Source organism: Aythya fuligula, chromosome Z (genome assembly GCF_009819795.1).
Source record: "Aythya fuligula isolate bAytFul2 chromosome Z, bAytFul2.pri, whole genome shotgun sequence".
In the NCBI taxonomy this organism is placed as follows: Eukaryota; Metazoa; Chordata; class Aves; order Anseriformes; family Anatidae; genus Aythya; species Aythya fuligula.
Window position 1 is genome coordinate 45432823 of NC_045593.1, and position 19970 is coordinate 45452792.

Sequence of the window (19970 nt, forward strand, 5' to 3'; positions counted from 1 at the left end):
ATACAAGCTGTTTTCAAAACAAACTACAGTATTTCGGCAGATTATTTATTTTATCCTAATTGAAAGGTTCTTCTTCTTTCTTTTTTTTTTTTTTTTTTTTTTTGATAACACTTGCTTCCCTTCTGAGTTGTGGTCTTTGCTCACTATTCACAGTTACTAGATTTAGAGACTCTGTATTAGGCTATAAGTCATCAGAACTACCCACTTTAAAATGCCACATCTTTTTAATATTTGAAATGACAGGCTAGCACAGATTGTGTTATAATTAGACCAGTACACACTTCAATGCAATATGTATGGAAGTTGTGTTTGAAACGGTTTCTTAAATGACAGTGTCTCTATGCTGTAGATGTAGCACCTTTAAATAATCAATTTAATTCAAAGCAGTCCTGGGAAGGATTCATTCACTTACCCGTATCCAGCTGTTGGCCTTCAATTCCACAGGGTTCTGTGGTTCACTGCTGTACAGACAACATAAGCACCACATCAGAGTCTTCTGGCTTTCATCTAGAGAAAAAAAGTAAATAAGGATACATTTGGGGTGGGGGGGAAAGTAAAATCAAAACATAGACAGAATTACACACAACAATTCCTATCCATCCACAAAAATAAAGCCCCGAATATCAGTCTCAACTCATAATGCTTCAATCTACCAGATTTGCACAACACATTTAATACTATTCATATGTAGTAGTTCTTCTGTAGTCATTTCCTTAATAGCATTTTAAAAGGAGTCAGATTAAAATCTACAGAATATTTAGATGTTCTTAAGAAACATGTATGACTTAATGAATTGTTTACATAAAAAATACTTGAAGCTATCATCAAGAAACATTAATTTAAATATCTGATTAATATAATTAATCAACAATAATCAGCTGTAAAAAAATAGTTATTACATTGGTGTCCAAACTGCACAACTGAAGGTGCTCATTCTGAAAAATTTGAATTTGTTAAGTATGAAATCAATCACAAGAAGAACGTAGAACGTAGTTTTCTGCAAAAATATATTAGAATTCCCCATGCTTCAGGAAAATGACAGTTCTGCAGACAGCACAACACCTAAATGCTGATGGAAAAAATCCTATTTTCTCTGCAACGTGAGATCAGATTTTACTTAATCATAACGTACTGCTGGAAACAAGTTGCCTTCTCTGAAAACCTTCTATACTCATCAATATTATCACCACTTAGATGCACAGGTATTATCATAGAAGAGCTGATTATTTGGAGTAAGCAGATAAAAAGCCATGTAACTCACCATTTTTCCAGTACTTTGCTTTCAATAGGCTTTTTTTTTAATGTTCTTTAGCAGATACAAGGAGTCTCTAAGCTGAATTTTATCCCAGAATAAAACTGCATAACTGTATCCCAAACCATGAAAACTAGATGCATCATTGTAGCTTTGATATTGACTTAATAAGTGCTATTATTCTTAATATAAAGATAGAAACAGACAGTGCCACATAACTTTCAGAAGTTACATTAGGAGATAATCTAAATATTATCATGTTCAACAAATGACTTCTTCTGTTTTCTGTGTATTTGCTACTCAGGATGTAATAAAGAGTATTATTTAGAAGAGCTTTGTTGGAAAAGCCTGAAGAAAAAATAAAAGCTCCATTAAGTAATGCCTGTGTTTTCACCAGGTGATCAGAGATGTTAATTTTGATTTAAACCAGTATTCCTCAATAAATGTCCAACAAGCCTGTAGGCCATCACTGGCCTCCCACTGACTAGCATCTCTGCTCTGAAATGGCTTCTTATACACATTTAACTGACTACAGTTTAAGGTACTCTGACATTGTGTGTTTGGAATTTTTTTTTTTTAATATGTGTTTTTACAAGGCTAATGATTTCCTACATTGTTTAAGATCAGAGCAAGAGACAACCTGCATACTCCTCAGCAGAAATTTAAAGTATCCTTAGACTTTGATTGCAACTATATTGAACTGACAGTCAGACATCAACACGAACATGCAACTCTATCTTCTTCAAAAAAACATTTTACCCAATACAACTCTAATCTGCAAATTTTGGGAGGCAAAAAAAATACACGTCTTACTTGTCCAAACAACTACATGATAACCTTTTGCTTCTTGGAAACACAGAAGTTTCCAACCGTTACAAATAGCCGTTATTTTAGTACAAGTAATTGGTAAATTTCAGACTTTACTAACAGAAAAAGTAAAAGAAAAATAAACTTACAAAGTCAAAACATACTGAAAAATAGACAGGGAAAAAAAATTGAGTTCAAATCACCTATCCTGAACAATGTACATGTAGTTCAGGTGTCCCTTCTTCTGCCTCATCCTAGTTACACTGTAGATCTATAGTATGTCATTGTATGTCATATGGTATGTCCTTTTATTTAAGTGACAGTCTTGCAGGGCAGGGAAGGGCAGGGAAAAAACATAACTACTGAATTAGACTTCTGGTTGAGAAGAACTTTTGCTACATACAAAGACTCGCTGCATACTATAGCAGTGAATTATATATACTATTGCCTGTCAGAAATGCAAATCAGTATGACAAAAGCTAAAATGATAAAAGCAAAGCTTCGGTGAGCAAAGTACACTTTGTCAGGATAATGAGATTATATGGATATAGCTACCTTCAAACCTCAACCTGTGTTTGAAAGCAGGATATGTTTGTATCAAAGCCATGCCAATTGTTCCCCCCAGATAAGGGACTTTTACACATTCACAGTTTCCCCAGTCAAAACTACTTTTTGGCTACAAGTGAAGTAGCTTCCCACAGATCTGTGAAAATAAGGAAAAGGGGTCACTCTTGCTGAAATACCAGTGATAATCTGAAGGCCACTCACAGGTTCACTCTTTCCTTTTCACAACTGCTTTAGATAAGGGGAAGAAATATAGGATGCTTAAGAATAAGATGGGATAGACCTTTTTAATATAATTGTGGCAGCTGTGAAAGACAAATGCATCAAAAGACCAGAGAGAACCACAGAAAACTTTCTGCATTTTTTTCCTTCCATTTTGATAGTAACTGTGATCACCATGAAAAATATACCATTGTTGCATGCACTGAAAACCATTTTCAGGATATGAACCAAGATATCTGATATTAGAATAGCACAAAAGAATGCTCACTACCCAAGTAAGCCATCCAAAGCAACAAAATTAGTTACTCCAAGGTGGAAATTATATGAAAAAAATAATGTTTCCAACTTTCTGCTGGACTCCTTAAACACATTAATGTTGAAACTGCAACTAAATGAATGACAATTTTAGGAGGAAATTTAAGACAGCTTGGAAGCTGTGTTAAGAAAACAAAAAAAGCTTTAGTATTAATCACATTTTACTCCTTCCCCATCACTCCTTCTCATGAAAAAAAAAAAAAAAAAAGATAAAGAAGAAAAAAGGCAATGCGTTTTTTTCTCATAACTCAGTGTGGTCTCAATCATCCTAGGATGCAGTCCATTTATCCATAACCCATCATGAGCTGGGCCAGATGCATGGAACTAATGAGAAAACACTTATCTTAGAACCAGAAATATTCTTTTTAGATCCTGTTGTAAAATTTTACTGAAAAATGCATAGAGATATTACATATATACACATATATAACACAAAATGTAGATTAGCTAAAACTGAATTTTCAGGGGAAATGAATATATACATAAGCATGCACGCTCACACACATATGTTGACATAGAGAACCACCAAGAAATTCCCCAGCATTTATAGTATTAGTTTGGGATTCAAGATATTTGGGCTCAAAACTTAAACCAGGAGGGGCCTACTGAGAACATAATCCCCCAGCCCACAGAAAAAACACTGGAATTCCTTACCAAGATTGAATTCCTCATGTGTCCCTCGTGGTTCAGGACCACAAGTAGAGCCATGAGATTTTCTTTGGTCGTGCTTCCCTCACATAAGCATTCTATATATGGCTAACTTGGCCCCCTCCTGCTCAAGAGTGTTTATGAGGAGGTTATTTTCCCTTGGAGACCATGCTTCCTGCACTGAGTGGTCAGCCATGTCAACATCCAGCACCAGCAGACATACATCTAAGGTGACAGGTATTGTGGTTTGGACAAGATGCAGATATATAATTATTTTTTTTTCTCTCTTCCATTTATTAGTATGAAAGACTGTTCTGAACAGAATCAGTTTCTTCTACTGCAAGGGTGGCCTGGTCTCAGACATGTCTGAATGAGCTATTTATCCAAATGAGAAATTATATGAAACCCACTTGAGAGTCAGCATCTACCAGCACTATCTTAAAGAATATCTTCAAAACTAGTGCCAAACAAAATGAGAATTATCTGAATCTAAAGTGCCAGCAGCCCAAAGAGAGATCAGGTGGCTCTAAAAGGAGGAAGTGGTGGGAATGGATAAGCAGACATCTTCAGGTCTACCAGTGCTGGGAAATCTCCTTCTCCCATCTCCATGCACTGAAGTGAAGAGAAGGATTCCATTTAAAGCAAGTGAAGTTCTCTGAATTGTATTGTTTGCAACCTTGATACCAAAAGAAACAAACAAAAATGAAGTAAAACTCATTGTCTTGCAGTATTCAGAGGTAATGATCAACTTGAAGAAAAAGTGCTTTTCCTGCTTTAGAAAATACAGAGGGATAAAAAAGAAGGGAGAAGTAGAGGAAACTAAGAATGTATAGCTGGGGTTGTTGTGGAAATGTTTCAAAAGGAAAAACAGATGAAAAAAATAGATGATGCTCCATTCTCTAATATAATATATTTTTGGCTCAGAGACAGTGGTGGTCTAAAGACTGGTGGTCTGAAGACTTGTTATTCCAAACTAAAAAAGAGAAGAAAAGCACGTGTGTATCTGTAAACACCAACAGTTACCAACATTCCCAGGAACTGAAACTATGATTAAAAATGGAACCTGACAAAAATAAGTCCAAGAAGTAGAAGACGTCTGTTCTCAAAAGATGTCACAAAAGCGCAGATTTGTTTCTCTGCCATACTGACCTACATTTAAACATACGGTTCCTTCCCAAGTCTTCCTTTTAGATGGGAAGTACTGACATAAGGCACACCTACCATGTCTTTCGTGGACAAGTTCATTCTGCCTGTGCTTGGAGCTAACTGGAAGAAGACAAATCCAAGCCAGAAGACATATGATCACTCTAGCGCAGTGGTCTTCTTGACCTAATAAACTGCTCCAAGAGACCAAAAAAAATTGCGCTTTCCTGTATGTCTCTGAAAAAGCATGAACCAGAAGAGACAAAATGCAACACTTTTTCTTTTTGGAGGGAGATGTTGCTGTAGCAAACTGATGTAGGACATCAGCAAAATACTGTTTCAGGGGCTGACAAAGAAAGTCAGAATTAGCTTTCTCTTTCAGAGTAGATGTTAAGCCATTTATCAACATCTCAATGCATGGTAAGTATACTGGAACTACAGGTAGTGTGCCACCTGCATAGTTCTACAGGTAGTATACAGGTAGTATGCCTACCTGTATAGTACTACAGGTAGTATAAAGCACAGTAGTGTCTGGTCCATCCTAACAGTTTTCCTGTCTGCAGTTTCTCTCCTTTTGTTTTATCTCACCTGCACCCCAACAGTCAGACATTTTTTATTTTTCTCACCTTTTCTTTCTAAGTCACCATTTTACTGCTTTGCTTTTTAATCTACGTATTTTCCTCTAGTTTACAAGTTAGAAAAACATTCAGAATAAAATCTGTAAAAACAAGCAAAATCGTAACACAGTACAGCTTATCATTAATAAAAAAAAGAACACATCAGAAAAATTAATTCTATGTTAAATTATCTGATAGAATATTCTGACATATAACTGGAAAAAACCTCAGTTGAAAGTAATTTAAAACTTTTTTGTTCATTCTGGGAGACTAGCATAATTAACAGAACACGAAAATTTGAAACACAACAGAAATAATGATGCACATAAACACTCACTGGGTTTAAAATCTACTGTTTCCAAGTCAAGATTCTGTAAATAATCCATGAAATTAATTATCTCCAAAAGTAAAAATAAATTTAAGATTTCTCAGTGACACATGTTTTAAATAACTTGGATAGCATTTTTATTTCAAAATTTTACCTAAGTAAGAAAGAATGCTGCATTTTTATGGAAAAATTGAAGTATATACCAAGTTGTATTTTTTTTAATTCCTGAGGAATAAAATTTATGGACTGTTACAGAAATATCATTACAGGTTCTTACCATATCCTATAACAAAAGGATTCCAACAAAGCCTTCCTAGTAGCTGGCCAATTAAAGGGAACTGCTGAATTGCTACAATTGAATTCTGTTAAGACATAAAAGCAAACAAAAAGACAATAAACATACCATATATCAAAAGCAAATTAGAAGAATTGCTTATGATACAGATTATTGTAAATTACAGTCCCAATGATTTTGCTGTGAATTGCTCTGGAAACAAAACACTTGCAAGTAGGTAATAAAAGCAGAGCTTAGTCAAATCAGCTATAATATCATAACTCACATAAGTTAAAGCTTAAGTAATTTCCTCAGCTAATGTTTAATTGTGGTAGAAAATTTACTAATTCCTCTCACATATAGTAATAAGAAAACAGTGTTCGTAACCGTGATTTAGTAATAAATAAAAGCACAATTACTTTTACAACAAATACTTTTGTTGGTCCTCATTACTTTAATATACTGTCTCACAGAGTTTCTGAAAAAAATAATACTCACTATGGCACAAAACTAAGTATTTTTCTGTTACTTCTGCTTGCTTTCTTTAAATTAGCTTATTTAATGACTAGTCAGTAACAAACTGCCATTTAACTTTTAACCAAATAGAAAGCAGCTTCACTAAAAAAGTAGTAGGCAATGTAGTTTATACACAATCCTGTGTAATCGGTCTTATTTTTCCATTTTTGTAGCTTTACTATCTAATAAATGAAGGCTTTTAAAAAGGGTGCTGTGCTGAGATAACATGCAAGTAGCAGGAATGATAACCATCTCCTGCTGCTGCAATAAATTCCTTACATTTGTCTCACATTTGGGGCTAGCCCCAGACTTTCTGGGGCCATATTCACAAGGTCCATTTCAGGCCAAGCCTCAGATTACTTGAAGTAGCAACATTAAAAATTGTTTGTTTGTTTTCTTCTTCTAAGAAAAAGACAGATATACAGAGGAAGAAATATCACTCCTTGAAAATCTTGTATTTAAAAATTAAATTCAGATTTTTTAAAAACTGCAGTTTTTAGAGAAGAAGAATATTTAACAAGAACTGCTTCCATAAGAAGTCAGCCTCATACCATAACACAACACTTCTAAAGCTAATTAAAATTAATACATATACTGAAAAAGCCATGCTCAGGAAAACGTATACATAACTAAGCATAAAACCAACTAAACTTACTTGGAAAAAAAAAAAGTACTCTAGTGAGTGCAGACAATAATCAAATTAGAAAACAGAACAGTCAGCAGCATGTGCCAATGGAATTCACTACATATGCCACAGCACTGGGGTTAGCGTGTCAACAGACTCTCTGAGATTTACAGGATCAGTTACAATTTTGCATGTTAAGGCCTTTAAACAATCCAATGTATGGCTTGACAACCAGAATCAAATTCTTGTTTATTTTAAAGTTTTTTTTAAAGAGGTTAGAGCATCGGCCGGGAAATCTCACGTGACAACGACCATCCAAGTAGAAAAAGCTCCTTTCCTGATAAACCAGGGGAACCGGAAGGACATTCCTGTTTACATTACCTGTGACTGCTTCCACAGTTTGCTTCTCTGATCCAGTAATACATTGGGTCAGTAACCCAAGCCTCTTTGCTTCTGGTTTTGTCAAAACATGCTGCAGATTGTTTCTGAGGGTGTCTTCAAAAGAGGCCACTTCTTCCTTTTAAAGTCACTTACCATATGTTTCAAAGTCTCATAAGTCTGCTGTAGAAACTCCTGCAGCTGGGGCAAGTGAAGGCAGACATCTTTCTGGGTTTCCAAAGTGGTGGCTTGACCCCACTCAACAGCTTTATCCAACCAGTATTTGAAGTCCAGTGTTGGCACAGTAGTATCCTGGGCCATTCCACAACCCTGGGAAACGAAACAAAACAAAAAAGATTACAACTCAAAAAAAAGGCATAACCAAACACTGGGGCTTGAAACCTTGAATGAGAACAAGAAGAAGGATTTCTACTACCCTTTTCTGTGTTCAAATGGGAAGGTGGGGGGGAACTGCAACTCATAAAGGTGCCAATTTTCTTTCTAGTAGTAATAGGGTAATAAAGGAATAACCCAATTGTGACAAGGTAACAAAGGTGGCACAGTAATCAATAAATTACCTTAGAATGTGCCACCCAGTTGTTTCTCAGGCATTTATGATCTGAACTTGTCATCACCAATATTTAACTCAGAGAATACTACAATAATACGAGAGCACACTAATTTACAATGCTTTGCATGAGGAAAAACTGAAAATGCCCATTTCAAGACAAATGAAAACACTAAAAAAAAAATGGTTCAATCAAAACAAAAGGGGCTGTGGAGCATGCGCTGGGGCTTTGCTTGTTTTAAGATCTGCATTTGTAATTGATCATTATATTTAAGTGCAAAAGGAGGATTCTCTTTAAAGGAAGCCAATAAATTCAGCATTTTTGCTCTGATTTTCTTTCTATGTTCTTTTTATTATCACACAAAGGAGGAAGAAAAATGACCACATTCAACTTTACATATAAAAGCTTTTGAACAAAAGCTGTACAATTGGTTGTATAATCTACAACCAATTACATACTTCAATGTAAAAACTAGATCTTTAAGAGGATTATTGTCAAGTACAAATGTTAAAAACTAACCAAATTTCCCCAGTAGAAGACACAAAACATTTCTTTTTTTCCTCCTTTGCTGTATTTTTCCTTGGCAGAAGGAGACAGAATAGAGCAGCAGGTGCTACACCAACCTTTAAATCTCTTTGAAAGAAATACCCCACAGGCTGAAAGAGTAAAGGAGCTCTTGCAGCCATTCAATCATTGTCTTTTATGTCAGATGGTAAAGACAACTGTCAATTAACACACACAGTGGCAGTTTTCAGAAATTAACTGTTGTCCGCTTGGAGACAAATTCAGACACTCATTGAAGCAACAGAAAACAGTGAAATTTTCTTTTGTAAGCTACAGACCAAAAAATAAACCTGAACCTGAGCAGCAGCGCTGCAAATCAAGACTGCTTTATACATCTAACTCTTTATAATCACTTCACTTAAATAGCATGCTATTCCAAGCATGACAAAAACCTAAAGGTTATTAATAAATTTGTTTAGTTTCTAATGCTAATAAATAAATACCTCATAATGAATGTCAACTATTATTTGAGTTCAATTTCTGTCCAGGAAAAAAAAAAAAAAAAAAAAGGTAAATATGTTGGTTTGTCAGAGTTCAAAGTATGTTTGTCCTAGTTGTTTTCAACACAATGTAGGCAAAGCCCATGCTTTTCCATTCTTTATTATGCTCCTGCTTCTAACTGTTGCTCTAACCTGTAACTCTTAGCCAGCATATGCAGGGCCAAAATTTCACTGATCTTCTAAATACCCTAAACCTTACTAGTTAGTAAGCATCTAAAATAGGGTATGAGACTTCACCACAGTAGCTCTCAGAAGTAGAGAATAGGTCAAACATCCAGCTGCAATTAGCCATCAAACCTTCTATCATCACTAGAGCATAATAAAGGCTTCAAGAATAAATTACACCTGGAAGCTGGATTTACAGATTTGAGTAAAGAAAGTAGCTTATTTGATGTTCTGAGGTCTGATTAATTGTCTTGAATAACTGAAAAGTAAGTCCCTTAACACAATGGCTCCTGAAGGTTTAAAAGGAAAAAAAAGGGGGGCGGGGGGGGGAAGGAGAGGGGGGGGGAAGGGGAGGGTGGGGGAGGGGATAGGGGAAGAAAAGAAAAAAGAAAAAAGAAAAAAGAAAAAAAAAGAAGTATCACAAACACTCCAGCATTTTGGGGCCAGCCATAAGAGATGACTGAGTATTAACAAAACATCCCAGGTAAGCAAATCAAATGGGCTTTTCTCTTACACCAGTTACATGCAATTACTATTCCAGGATGCAAAGTGGGGAAGCTATGACAGAGTAAGAATATTCTTATTCCAGAAGTCTGAAATCCCAGCTCATTTTGCCGCATCACATTGCTTATGTCAGACTAAAAGGAATCCAGAAAAAAATCTCGCAAGCTCCCTTTCTATTCACAACAGCATGATTTTTAATCTGTACTCGTGTGTTTGCTTTCTTTAGAAGCCTCCAATGAAACAGCAATTTTCTTGATTGCTTATAGCATCTAGTCCTGAAAAGAACTATTTTGTTAATATCACTTACTATTGTCTTCACCTCAACACTACGGGAAAGCATACAGTAAAATGACTGATTGTATAAATAACATAATTAAAAAGAAAATACAACACAGTTTTATCTCAAAAATTGTCAGAGAATAAATAGTTTATTGCTGAGAGAAATATAAATCTGCTGGTTAATTAAATTTAATTACAAGTTAACCATTTATGCCCCTTTATAAAACATATTAAAATGCCTACTGAAATTATAAAAAAATCAATTGACCTGTCAAACCTGACTTGACTTGTCATACTGTCAAAGGTATTCCCAAGGTCTTTTCAGCCTCTTTTCCACTTGGGACTCCTTTTATTTCAGCTGCCAAAAATCTAAAACTGCTTCTTATTTTGGACTATTTACTCAAGAATATGAGAAATTCAGAAGCTGGATTTACTGTCAATCACCTCCTAAGATACCCTTATAGAAAGAAGGGGGAGAAAAAGCCCTAGTCTCCTCTATCAGAATCTCTCCAAGAATCAAACACTCCTGGTCTTGTACTTTCAACACCAGGAACCCAGTGGAACTTACCCAGGAGGGTACTCATTTATCTTTCAGAAGCTGAAGGCTACATTTCTAACAGGGTATGGATTAGCTTTATTTTGCCAAGAGAGCTGTCTGGGTTAGTGTCTAAAATATAACATTTTAGTCAGTAACTTTTGTTATGAGATCTGGAGGCAAAGCTCTACAGTATGACGTTCCAGGTAAAAACTGAGCTAATGTTCTGTCCTCCTGAACGCATACATACAAGTACCACATTGTCACAGCCTTCCACAACAGATGCTAGTTCTTCATCAATGCTAGATGAAGAACTATTTGGAAAAGCAGATGACACGTCAACAGGTTTCAGAGAACTTGTCCGCAACTATCTCCTTATCTAGAGTCTGAAAATGAAATCATATTTGCACATCTAGCATATAAGGTAGCAAAACAGGGAAGATTTCTTCTCTGGAACTATAGAAATACAATTCTTTAGAACACAACCACAGATCACAAAAATCATGTAAAAGCAAAGTAACTTTGTCACTATTCCAAATCCTGAAACTCAGGACTCAGCTATAATAAATAAAACATTAACGGCATCTGTAGTTGCTAAAACAGCTCCTCAGAAATAATTCCTGACAATCTTAGAAAATTTCTGAAAAAAACTTTGATAGCTTTCCAAGTCCACAAATTTTGCTTTCATTGAATCATAGTATCTGAGTTGGAAGGGACCTACAAGGATCATGGAGTGCAACTCCTGTGTCCCCAGGGGACCCTCCAAAAACAAACAAACAAACAAACAAAATCAGACCATGTGTCTGAGACCATTGTCCAAATGCTCCTTGAACTCTAGCAGCTCAATGCTGTGACCACTGCCCTGGGGAGCCTGTCCCAGTGCCCAACCACCCTCTGGGTGCAGACCCTTTCCCTAACCCCCAGCCTGACCCTCCCCTGTCCCAGCGCCATGCCGTTCCCTCGGGTCCTGTCGCTGTCCCCAGAGAGCACAGCTCAGCGCCTGCCCCTCCGCTCCCCTCGTGAGGGAGCTGCAGGCCGCCATGAGGCCTCCCCTCAGCCTGCTCTGCTCGGGGCTGAACAAACCAAGGGACCTCAGCCACTCCTCATATGTCTTCCCTTCCAGACTCTTCACCAACTTTGTAGCCCTCCTCTGGACACTCTCTAACAGTGTTATATCTTTCTTATACTGTGGTGCCCAAAACTGCACAGACTACTCAAGTTGAGGCTGCACCAGCCTGCCAAGAAGTGCCACTAGATTTTATTACCTAGTTTGTTTTCATACTTGTACATTCAGCTATTATTTTAAATAAATAAAAATATTTCAAGTAGAAGGATCTTTGAGATAACATTAAGGTATAATATTGTCCTATGTATTGTCCTATGTCAAAGCATCAAGGTTTCCAAGTATCTCTAAAGAAAATTTCTATTCAATGTATAAAGCTCTCATTTGCGTACCTTTCCTTGAACTGGTGATAAGTAGTTCCACACCCCAAAAGAACACTTCACCTTCCACTACTCCATCTCCTCTCTGAAATCATACACAGCAGCAACCCCAGCTTGTGAAGAAAACAAACAAAAAGACAAATAAATGGATAGATAACAGCAAGTTTGCCTATCCCTCCTTGTGCCCACATCCAGTTATTTTACAGAAAGAACAAACCACTGTTACAGAAAACAACTTGTCTTTATATAGACTTTATAAATTTAAACAAATTGCATTCAAATATATCTCCCTCTAGGAACAAAACCAACAATGAGTTTTGCCAAAAGGAAGGAACCAACATTGACTAAGTAAAATGCAAAATCTGGTAAACTGAATAGTTGTCAAGCAGATGTAAAGTGTGTTATAACCACTCATCTTTTAGACTGGTAATTCTCTTAGAGAAAGTAATTAGTATTCCATATCTCTGGGTTTGTTTTCTCTACTTACCCTGATATTTAGTATCGGTATTTTAACAGTTGTCTGCCTTCTGAGTTCATTGTCAGGTCTCATTGGAAATAGAGCCCAGTTTTCATCTTTAAGGGACTGTGGCTACTAACAGGTTTACTTCCATGGACTGCATATGTACACAACCTCCTATTCTGATTATTTTTATTGATTAAATTAAGAACATTAAGCAAAATGGTATTTCCAGTTGTGTTATGTTGCTCTGCTGGACTGGAAAAGATCTGACATCATGGGGAAGCACGTAATGCATTGATGGGATTCATAAATGATTTCCATTTCTACAGCACTCTGAAAACATTGCACCTCCCCCTCTTCCTGCCCTGCATAAGAGCTATAATAAATAATAAAATAATCAATAATAAATAAAATGTATAATAAAGGCTTCTCCTCCATGTTCATCAGATTATAAGCTTCATAACCAATAAATATCATGTATGAGCCTTTCTTGTTAACAGCAACCACTTCACACAAAAAATAATTTTAAAACTTTCTGGTCCTAACGGCAGGCTTCTCTTGCAGCAGTAGTCCCTCCTTCTGATTTTCCCCATCTGAAGAGCTTAAGAATAAAACATTCTCTAACGCAAAAGGCAGAAATAATATGCCAGCACATCCATCTCACTCTTATCTTTTGCCCAGGGGAACAGTAAAAGATGTGAAAGGCGTTTTGGAGTGATATCACTGAATTTTACAGATGTTATTCGTTACCTTTCCATAATGAATCTTAACAGGAAAACAAGGCAATTAATTATTATTTCCATTTACAAGAGATGCAATTACCAGCCCAAAAAACAGATTACTATGTCTTTAGGCACAAAATGAATAGAAAATCTGATCACAAGACAATGGAAGCCTCTCCTGCACAAAACCAGCCAACTATGTTATTAAGAGTCCAACACAACAAGTATATGAAATAAAAAGTTAAATTTAACAGGAGAAAACAGACAATGAGGTAAAGCACTTTTATATCTCTGACAGAAAGGTCTTAAGCAATCCAGCAAAGTCCTGAACAATACGAGGTGCTAATATAAAAGAATTCCAGCATCAGGACTAGCCAGATCAAAATCTAGCAAGGCTCACATAAAGCTGTGCATACCGGGGAATCGGCTGCGTGTACAAAATGGAAATTTGTTTCAAGGCAATAAAGCAAATCCCAGATTTGACTGGTGCATACTGATGTTAAGCAGATCAGCGTGGCCCTCCAAAACAGAAGCCAGACTTGAAAGAAACAGGGGACTTCTATCTCACCATGTAACTACTTGCTTGTTCTTCCATATCTGAATTGTTAATCTCTCATCTGTCCACAGTGATCTACCACAGAAAGGCAACAATATGTGACAAAGCATGGCACAGGCTAGAAATGACATGCTGGGCATGGTGGACAGAAGCACAAACAAGTACACACCTTGATGACATTCTAGAAACAGTGGTGAACTGGGTAGGTGTGGACTGGATCATTGTCTTTCAAGGTATTTCCCCTGCAAGGCAAAAAGTTACATATCTTGTCTTGCACAATATAAACAGCAAGCCTCCTGAGATTATTTCACTAACACTGGTTGGTAACATTTCAACATGACAATCTTGCCTAATGCTGAAGGGATAAACAGTTTGGGGGGATAGGTCTGATAAAGTTGACTGTTAAAATATTCTCAGATTTATTTTGCTGGACAGAGCCTTTTCATTCAGCCCAGTTCTTTCTCAGCTGATTTATTTGGCAACAGCTACAATTAAGGCCACACAAAGAAAACCATGGCTCAGAAGATAATGCAAACAAAGAATAAACGCAGTTCTGGAAAGAGGTAGAAGGTCTGGTTCTGCCTGTGAGCTGCAGGAGGTAGGACTGGTCCTGAAGAATATCTGTGAATGTAGAAGTAATCTATTTTCATACCACTTTGCAAAAAGTCCAGTCATTGCTAACACTAGTTTATCTTCACTACAGCTAGTAATACCACAAATCAATTGTACATGGGCCTCTGATATCAGTATTCTAAACACTACATAAATTGTACCTTCTTTGGCAGGCTACATGATAAGAAATTTTGATCCTGTTTACGTCAGCATCCAGATTTATACTAGTCTCAATGGGGCCTAAATTTGGTACATTCATAACACTGATAGGATTACCCACATAATAAGGGCTCTCACTGTGTTGGCAACATCAGCTATGTTGAACCACTATTGGCAATAATGGCAAGTTCTTGGAAGATGAAATTTAACGCTTCTATCACTTCTAAACCCAATCTGCCAGCTAATGCACCAATCATGGGATATCTGTTATGAACTTTGTCTGAAGTTTTCATTACCCTCTTCTGGCAAACAGCATCCTCTCACGTGGCATTATGTCAATGAAAAGTTGTGAATGAACTATGACTATCTAGATACAGTGCCATTTTTGTGCCAAATAAAAATTGTACTCTGTCAGCTAAACTTTTACACCTGGTTACCACTGTCTCCTGCAGCTTAAATTCACAGTAACACATTTGTAGTGTAAATTCAGATGCCTAAAAGGCTTTTGTCACCCTCTTCACTATAGGACATGTTCAGAAAAAAACAATCTGATGATAAACAGACAAATCATAAACAAAACCGATCATCCAAACTTCCCCATCATTGAACCTTCTCTGCAATTAACTTTTATTTGTATATTGCTTGACTGGAATACAGAGAAATTATTTCCTCCGTATAGTAGTTCCTTTGCATAAACCTTTAAGTAGAGATAAATTCAATGTTTCATCCTGAAATATGCATGCAGCATTTGTCTCTTTCCAGAGATACTATAGCAGCGTGGGGACAGGCACATATATAGCAATAACAAAAAATACACTTTGGTTGGTTGGTTGGTTGCTTGCTTGCTTGCTTTTTTGTTGTTTGTTTGTTTGTTACTTTTTATAACTTTCACTCAAGTTTTGCCATCACCAAAAATGCATTAATTCCCTACTTTCAAAGCATAAGTAGAAGAGAACATAAACTAAATTGCATGCCGCAAGATAGAATATTAGTCCCCTCTTCTGTGATTCTGAAGAGTTACGTGTGATCCACAAGGTAACAGAAAAAAGTATATTCCTTCACACTAGTATATCAAGGAACAGCATCCATTTCTACCTGTGCATACAATTACTAGGGAAATAAAGCCTAAAAAACTTCCTGCCAGAAAGAAATCTGCCTGCAATTGGACTACACAGAAGATCTTGCAAACTGGAAGCATGCTCTCAAAATATTCATGTTTGTTTCATCATTAAAAAAAAAAAAAAAAGAAGGGGGGAGTACAATCTATCTAGATATCATGAAGAATTACTAGTCTTTTTAAAATTAAATTTTAAGTTAACACTGAGGGCTTCCTATCCCCAACAATTATGCTTCTTTATTGGCCATGCATCTTTGCTGAATTCCAAGTTTTAACCCTGAGTTACACAACTATAAGAAGAGAAGATACAAGGGTCCATACTTTTCAGCACAAGTATCTAAAAATCAGTTGCAATACTGCTTATGGTACAGACATACAGCGTTATTCATAGAGAGTACAGAATTGTCTTGGTTATGCTAAATGAATTCTTCTTCTCCACATTTCTAGAACCTTTTTTTTTTTTTTTAAAGAAAAAGCACCTCTAATATTTACCCTAGCAATGAAGCATGTACTTTTCATTGTAATTCTCCAGCTTTATAGAACTGAAGTACTTTGAGATAAACATCCTAAATGTGAAGAAACAAAGGCACAAACACAAAACAATGGTGAAGGGCAACACTCCACCAAAAAGCAAATCACCACACAACAAACACGTATTTTCGTTCCAGGCTTTACTATATGTACTTAATTTTGTATGCACTCTAATCACAGTGCAGCAAGTGTAAGTAAAAGTGATACAAATTTATTCTAGCATCAGTTGAAAATACTGACATTCTGTGAAAATCATTCACATAGTCCATACAGAGTATGACTAAATCTGCAAATGAAAGAATGTGTTTCCCTATGGCACAAGAAAAACTCACCAAAAATTCTGACACTTCTCTCCCCTCTCCCTGACTACCCACACCCAGAAATAGCCACAGAATAAAACCTGAAGAAAGATGTCTTTATGGCACTAAGTATACCTGACAGAAAAAGAAAAATGTATTCTTCAGCAGAATAAAAAAAATAACTTCATGACACCCACATCAACATTTACACCTTTTTGTTGTACATTATTTTAACACACTCCCACAGACATTTGTCCCTTGAGTCCATTGACAAGGTTTCATGCTATTCACAGGCATTAAATCAGCCCATTCATTCTTTGCAAATAAGAAGAGATAAGTTTCCTCAGAAACATCTAGAGCAAAGGCTTTCCGTGACTCAGTTGAGCTTGTACCACAGCAACAACTGACTATGTGAGCAGTTAGACAGGAGACACAGCACTGACATTTGAGGCACTGATTTGGGGGATTCTCGGTCAATTATTCCTGCATATTCTGTGTCTGTGTGTTTTTTAATGTGCTAATAGTGGGTCCCCTGTGACTTGCCAGTAAGATTTTTGTCCCATCTGTTCATGAAAAACTCACGATCTAACAATGCCACCCTTGGCGTGAAATTAAAGCTATGTAGATCTGGTATTATATGGGAAGGGAGTTCCTTATCAATTTGTGTCAGCTGATGAGAATTTTTGATGTAGAACATAGGAAAAAAGTATTAGGTAGTGGTACGCCTCTTGACCTATTTTGCTTGGACACTCGTGTATACCAATTTAGTTGTATGTTACAATACTTTTATTACAGTAACTGCTTGGAATATTTCAATACCGCCACATAGTTAATCTAGATTTATAAAATAAACATGTCTCATGAATCTGCTAGTAGGGAGGGAGGAAGGACAACTCTGCAGTTTGGCTCCAGGATTCGGTTGCCTAGAAGTCTGATTCCCATTTCTGACACATTTCACATGTGACACTTAAGAAGTAATTTCATTTCCCAAGGCTTGTTCTACTTCAGGAACCTGATTAGTCTTGACCTGAGACTTAACTATTACTTTCTTACTTTTTCTTTTTTTTTTTTTTTTTTAATCAAACTATAATTACACATCTGAGAGCATCCATTTTGATCTATTTGTGAGTTAAGAGAACTTACTGCTCTCAAAGATTCACAAAATTCCTCATGCTGCTGTAGCCTGGTAGACTTTATTTCTCTAGATAACTGATGCTGTATGAGTTACATTTCAGCAAGTCAAATGTCTTTAGATTGTGCCCAATAATATCTGTACAATTAAGTGACTAACAAGTTTATGCAAATATAACTCAAGGCATTTCTTACCTGCAGAATATCTGCTCTAATATGCAAGGCCAACATTTCAAAAAGCCAACAGAAACTTCTTGCCAGTAAGAGGTAAAGTCTGACATTAGTCCATCCCTTACCATTACAGGTAGAGTAATGGTAACAACTCTTCAAAGTGTTAAAGACGCTGTAACTCAGAAATTCCTGAGTTCAAAAGATTTAAACTGTAAGTGTTAAATTAATATAGATTCCTCCATTTATGATTAATATAACACTGTGTAGTTTTGTATAAGGGACAGAAATCATGACCATCATATACTGTTTTGTCATAGCCATCTAAAATCATATAGTAAAATGCTTAAGTAAAAGTCCCAACAATGAACAACTAGTCTTACTGATTTTTAAATACTTTTGCAATACCCACAAAGTTATTGGCCCTCACTAAAGAGAAAATATTTAACATATTCTACATTCCTATAATGTAGAATTCCTATAAAGTGGATTCAGTATTTGGTCCTAAAATGCTCTCAGCAATTGCTGGGATGTGCCACCAAATTTCAATACAGAAAGGGTTTTGTTGTTGTTGTTGTTGTTGTTGTTTTGTTTTGTTTTTTAATTTGAAAGTTACATAAAAGAAAATAAGAAAAAGAAAATATTTTTAATGAATGTTACCATTGTATTCAATTTAGCAACATTAATGGCAGCAATTTATAACATTTACCAGAAAAACAGGGATGGGAATAACCAGTTTGGTGAAAGTTATATTGTTTAACTAGAGATTTTACATGAGTTATAACAGGTGCTGTACCGTTTATACGCATAGTAAGATTTTTATGGCCTAGCATACTTCTACCCATTTTCCAGATCAGGTTGGTATGAAACATATTGTACTCATACCAAAAAAGTCCGATAAAATGAAAGCTGAATATTTTTATTTGGGATTAGTCTCACACAATATATGAATTTTCCTGCAGACGTCCAAATCAGCTCTATGTTTTAGAGGACACGTATCGAGTCCCTATCAAAGGCCTGTAACATTTTCTGACCGATTTTTTTTTTTTTTTTTTCAGGAAACATTTGTTTCGCCCATCAGAAAATCCTCCACCCATCTTTTGCGAGGTATCTTTGTCAAAAGACGTCTTTTTGCACCTTTGCAACTCCAGGTCAGTATGTGGAAGCACGTGTATTAGAGGAACAGAAACAAAAGGGATTTAAGAGGTGGTGTTAGAGTCTGCAGCGCACAAAGCCGCCCCATTACCGGGAGGGTGACCGTGCCCGGTGCTTTCTGTCGGGGCATCTCTCCCTGCCGGCAGGCGCTGCGAGGCTGTCCTGCAGCCAGCCCAGGGGTGGCGGCAGCGAACAAACGCGGGCACGGGGCGCGGGGCCCTGAGGGGCGACGGCGGCGCGTGGCTTGGTGCCGGCAGCCTGAGGAGTTTCACTTTTAACAGAAGAAAAATGGGTTTTGAGCTTAAAAAGGGCTTCGCATCCTTATTGTAACCGCGTTCTAGAATTAACCCCCTGCAGGCCGGCGCAGCGCCCGCACACGGCGGTGCCGAACGCCGCCCCACGCGGACGGGACCAAGGGCAGCGCCCCGCGACATGTCGTGACGTGTCATGACACGACATGACGTAACACGCCACGACATGACGTGACCCAGTCCCCCAGCCCACCTCCCCCTTCTGCCCCCTCTGCCCCTGCCCCCCCTGCGATCGCGCATGCGCGCCCCCCCCGACCCCCGCCGCCGCCGCCGCCCCCTCCCCACCCTCGCGCCCGCCGCGGCCCCGCCCCCGCCCCCTTCCCGCGCCTTACCGCGCGGCCCGGCTCGCGCCGCCGGTTTGGAATTTTCGCGCGCTCCGCCGGCGGTGGCCCCGCCCCCTCCCTGCCCCTCGCGCGTGCGCGTGCGCGGGAGCCGTTGGGCGGACGTTAACGGCTAATGGCGGGCGTCCCCGGAGCCGATACGTGAACGGGCACCTGGCCC

General features: G+C 37.5%; 1 protein-coding gene across 1 annotated transcript in view; it reads right to left on the reverse strand.

Moving 5' to 3' along the window:
• The window catches only part of FANCC (FA complementation group C), a 102320-nt gene that overhangs the window by 62119 nt on the left and 20231 nt on the right, over nucleotides 1–19970 (reverse strand). The window contains exons 2-4 of the mRNA XM_032205991.1: nucleotides 7846–8019; nucleotides 6174–6258; nucleotides 413–507 (exon numbers count right to left, since the gene is read on the reverse strand). Coding sequence (XP_032061882.1) covers nucleotides 413–507; nucleotides 6174–6258; nucleotides 7846–8019 — 354 coding nt within the window. The remainder of the gene's footprint in view (nucleotides 1–412; nucleotides 508–6173; nucleotides 6259–7845; nucleotides 8020–19970) is intronic.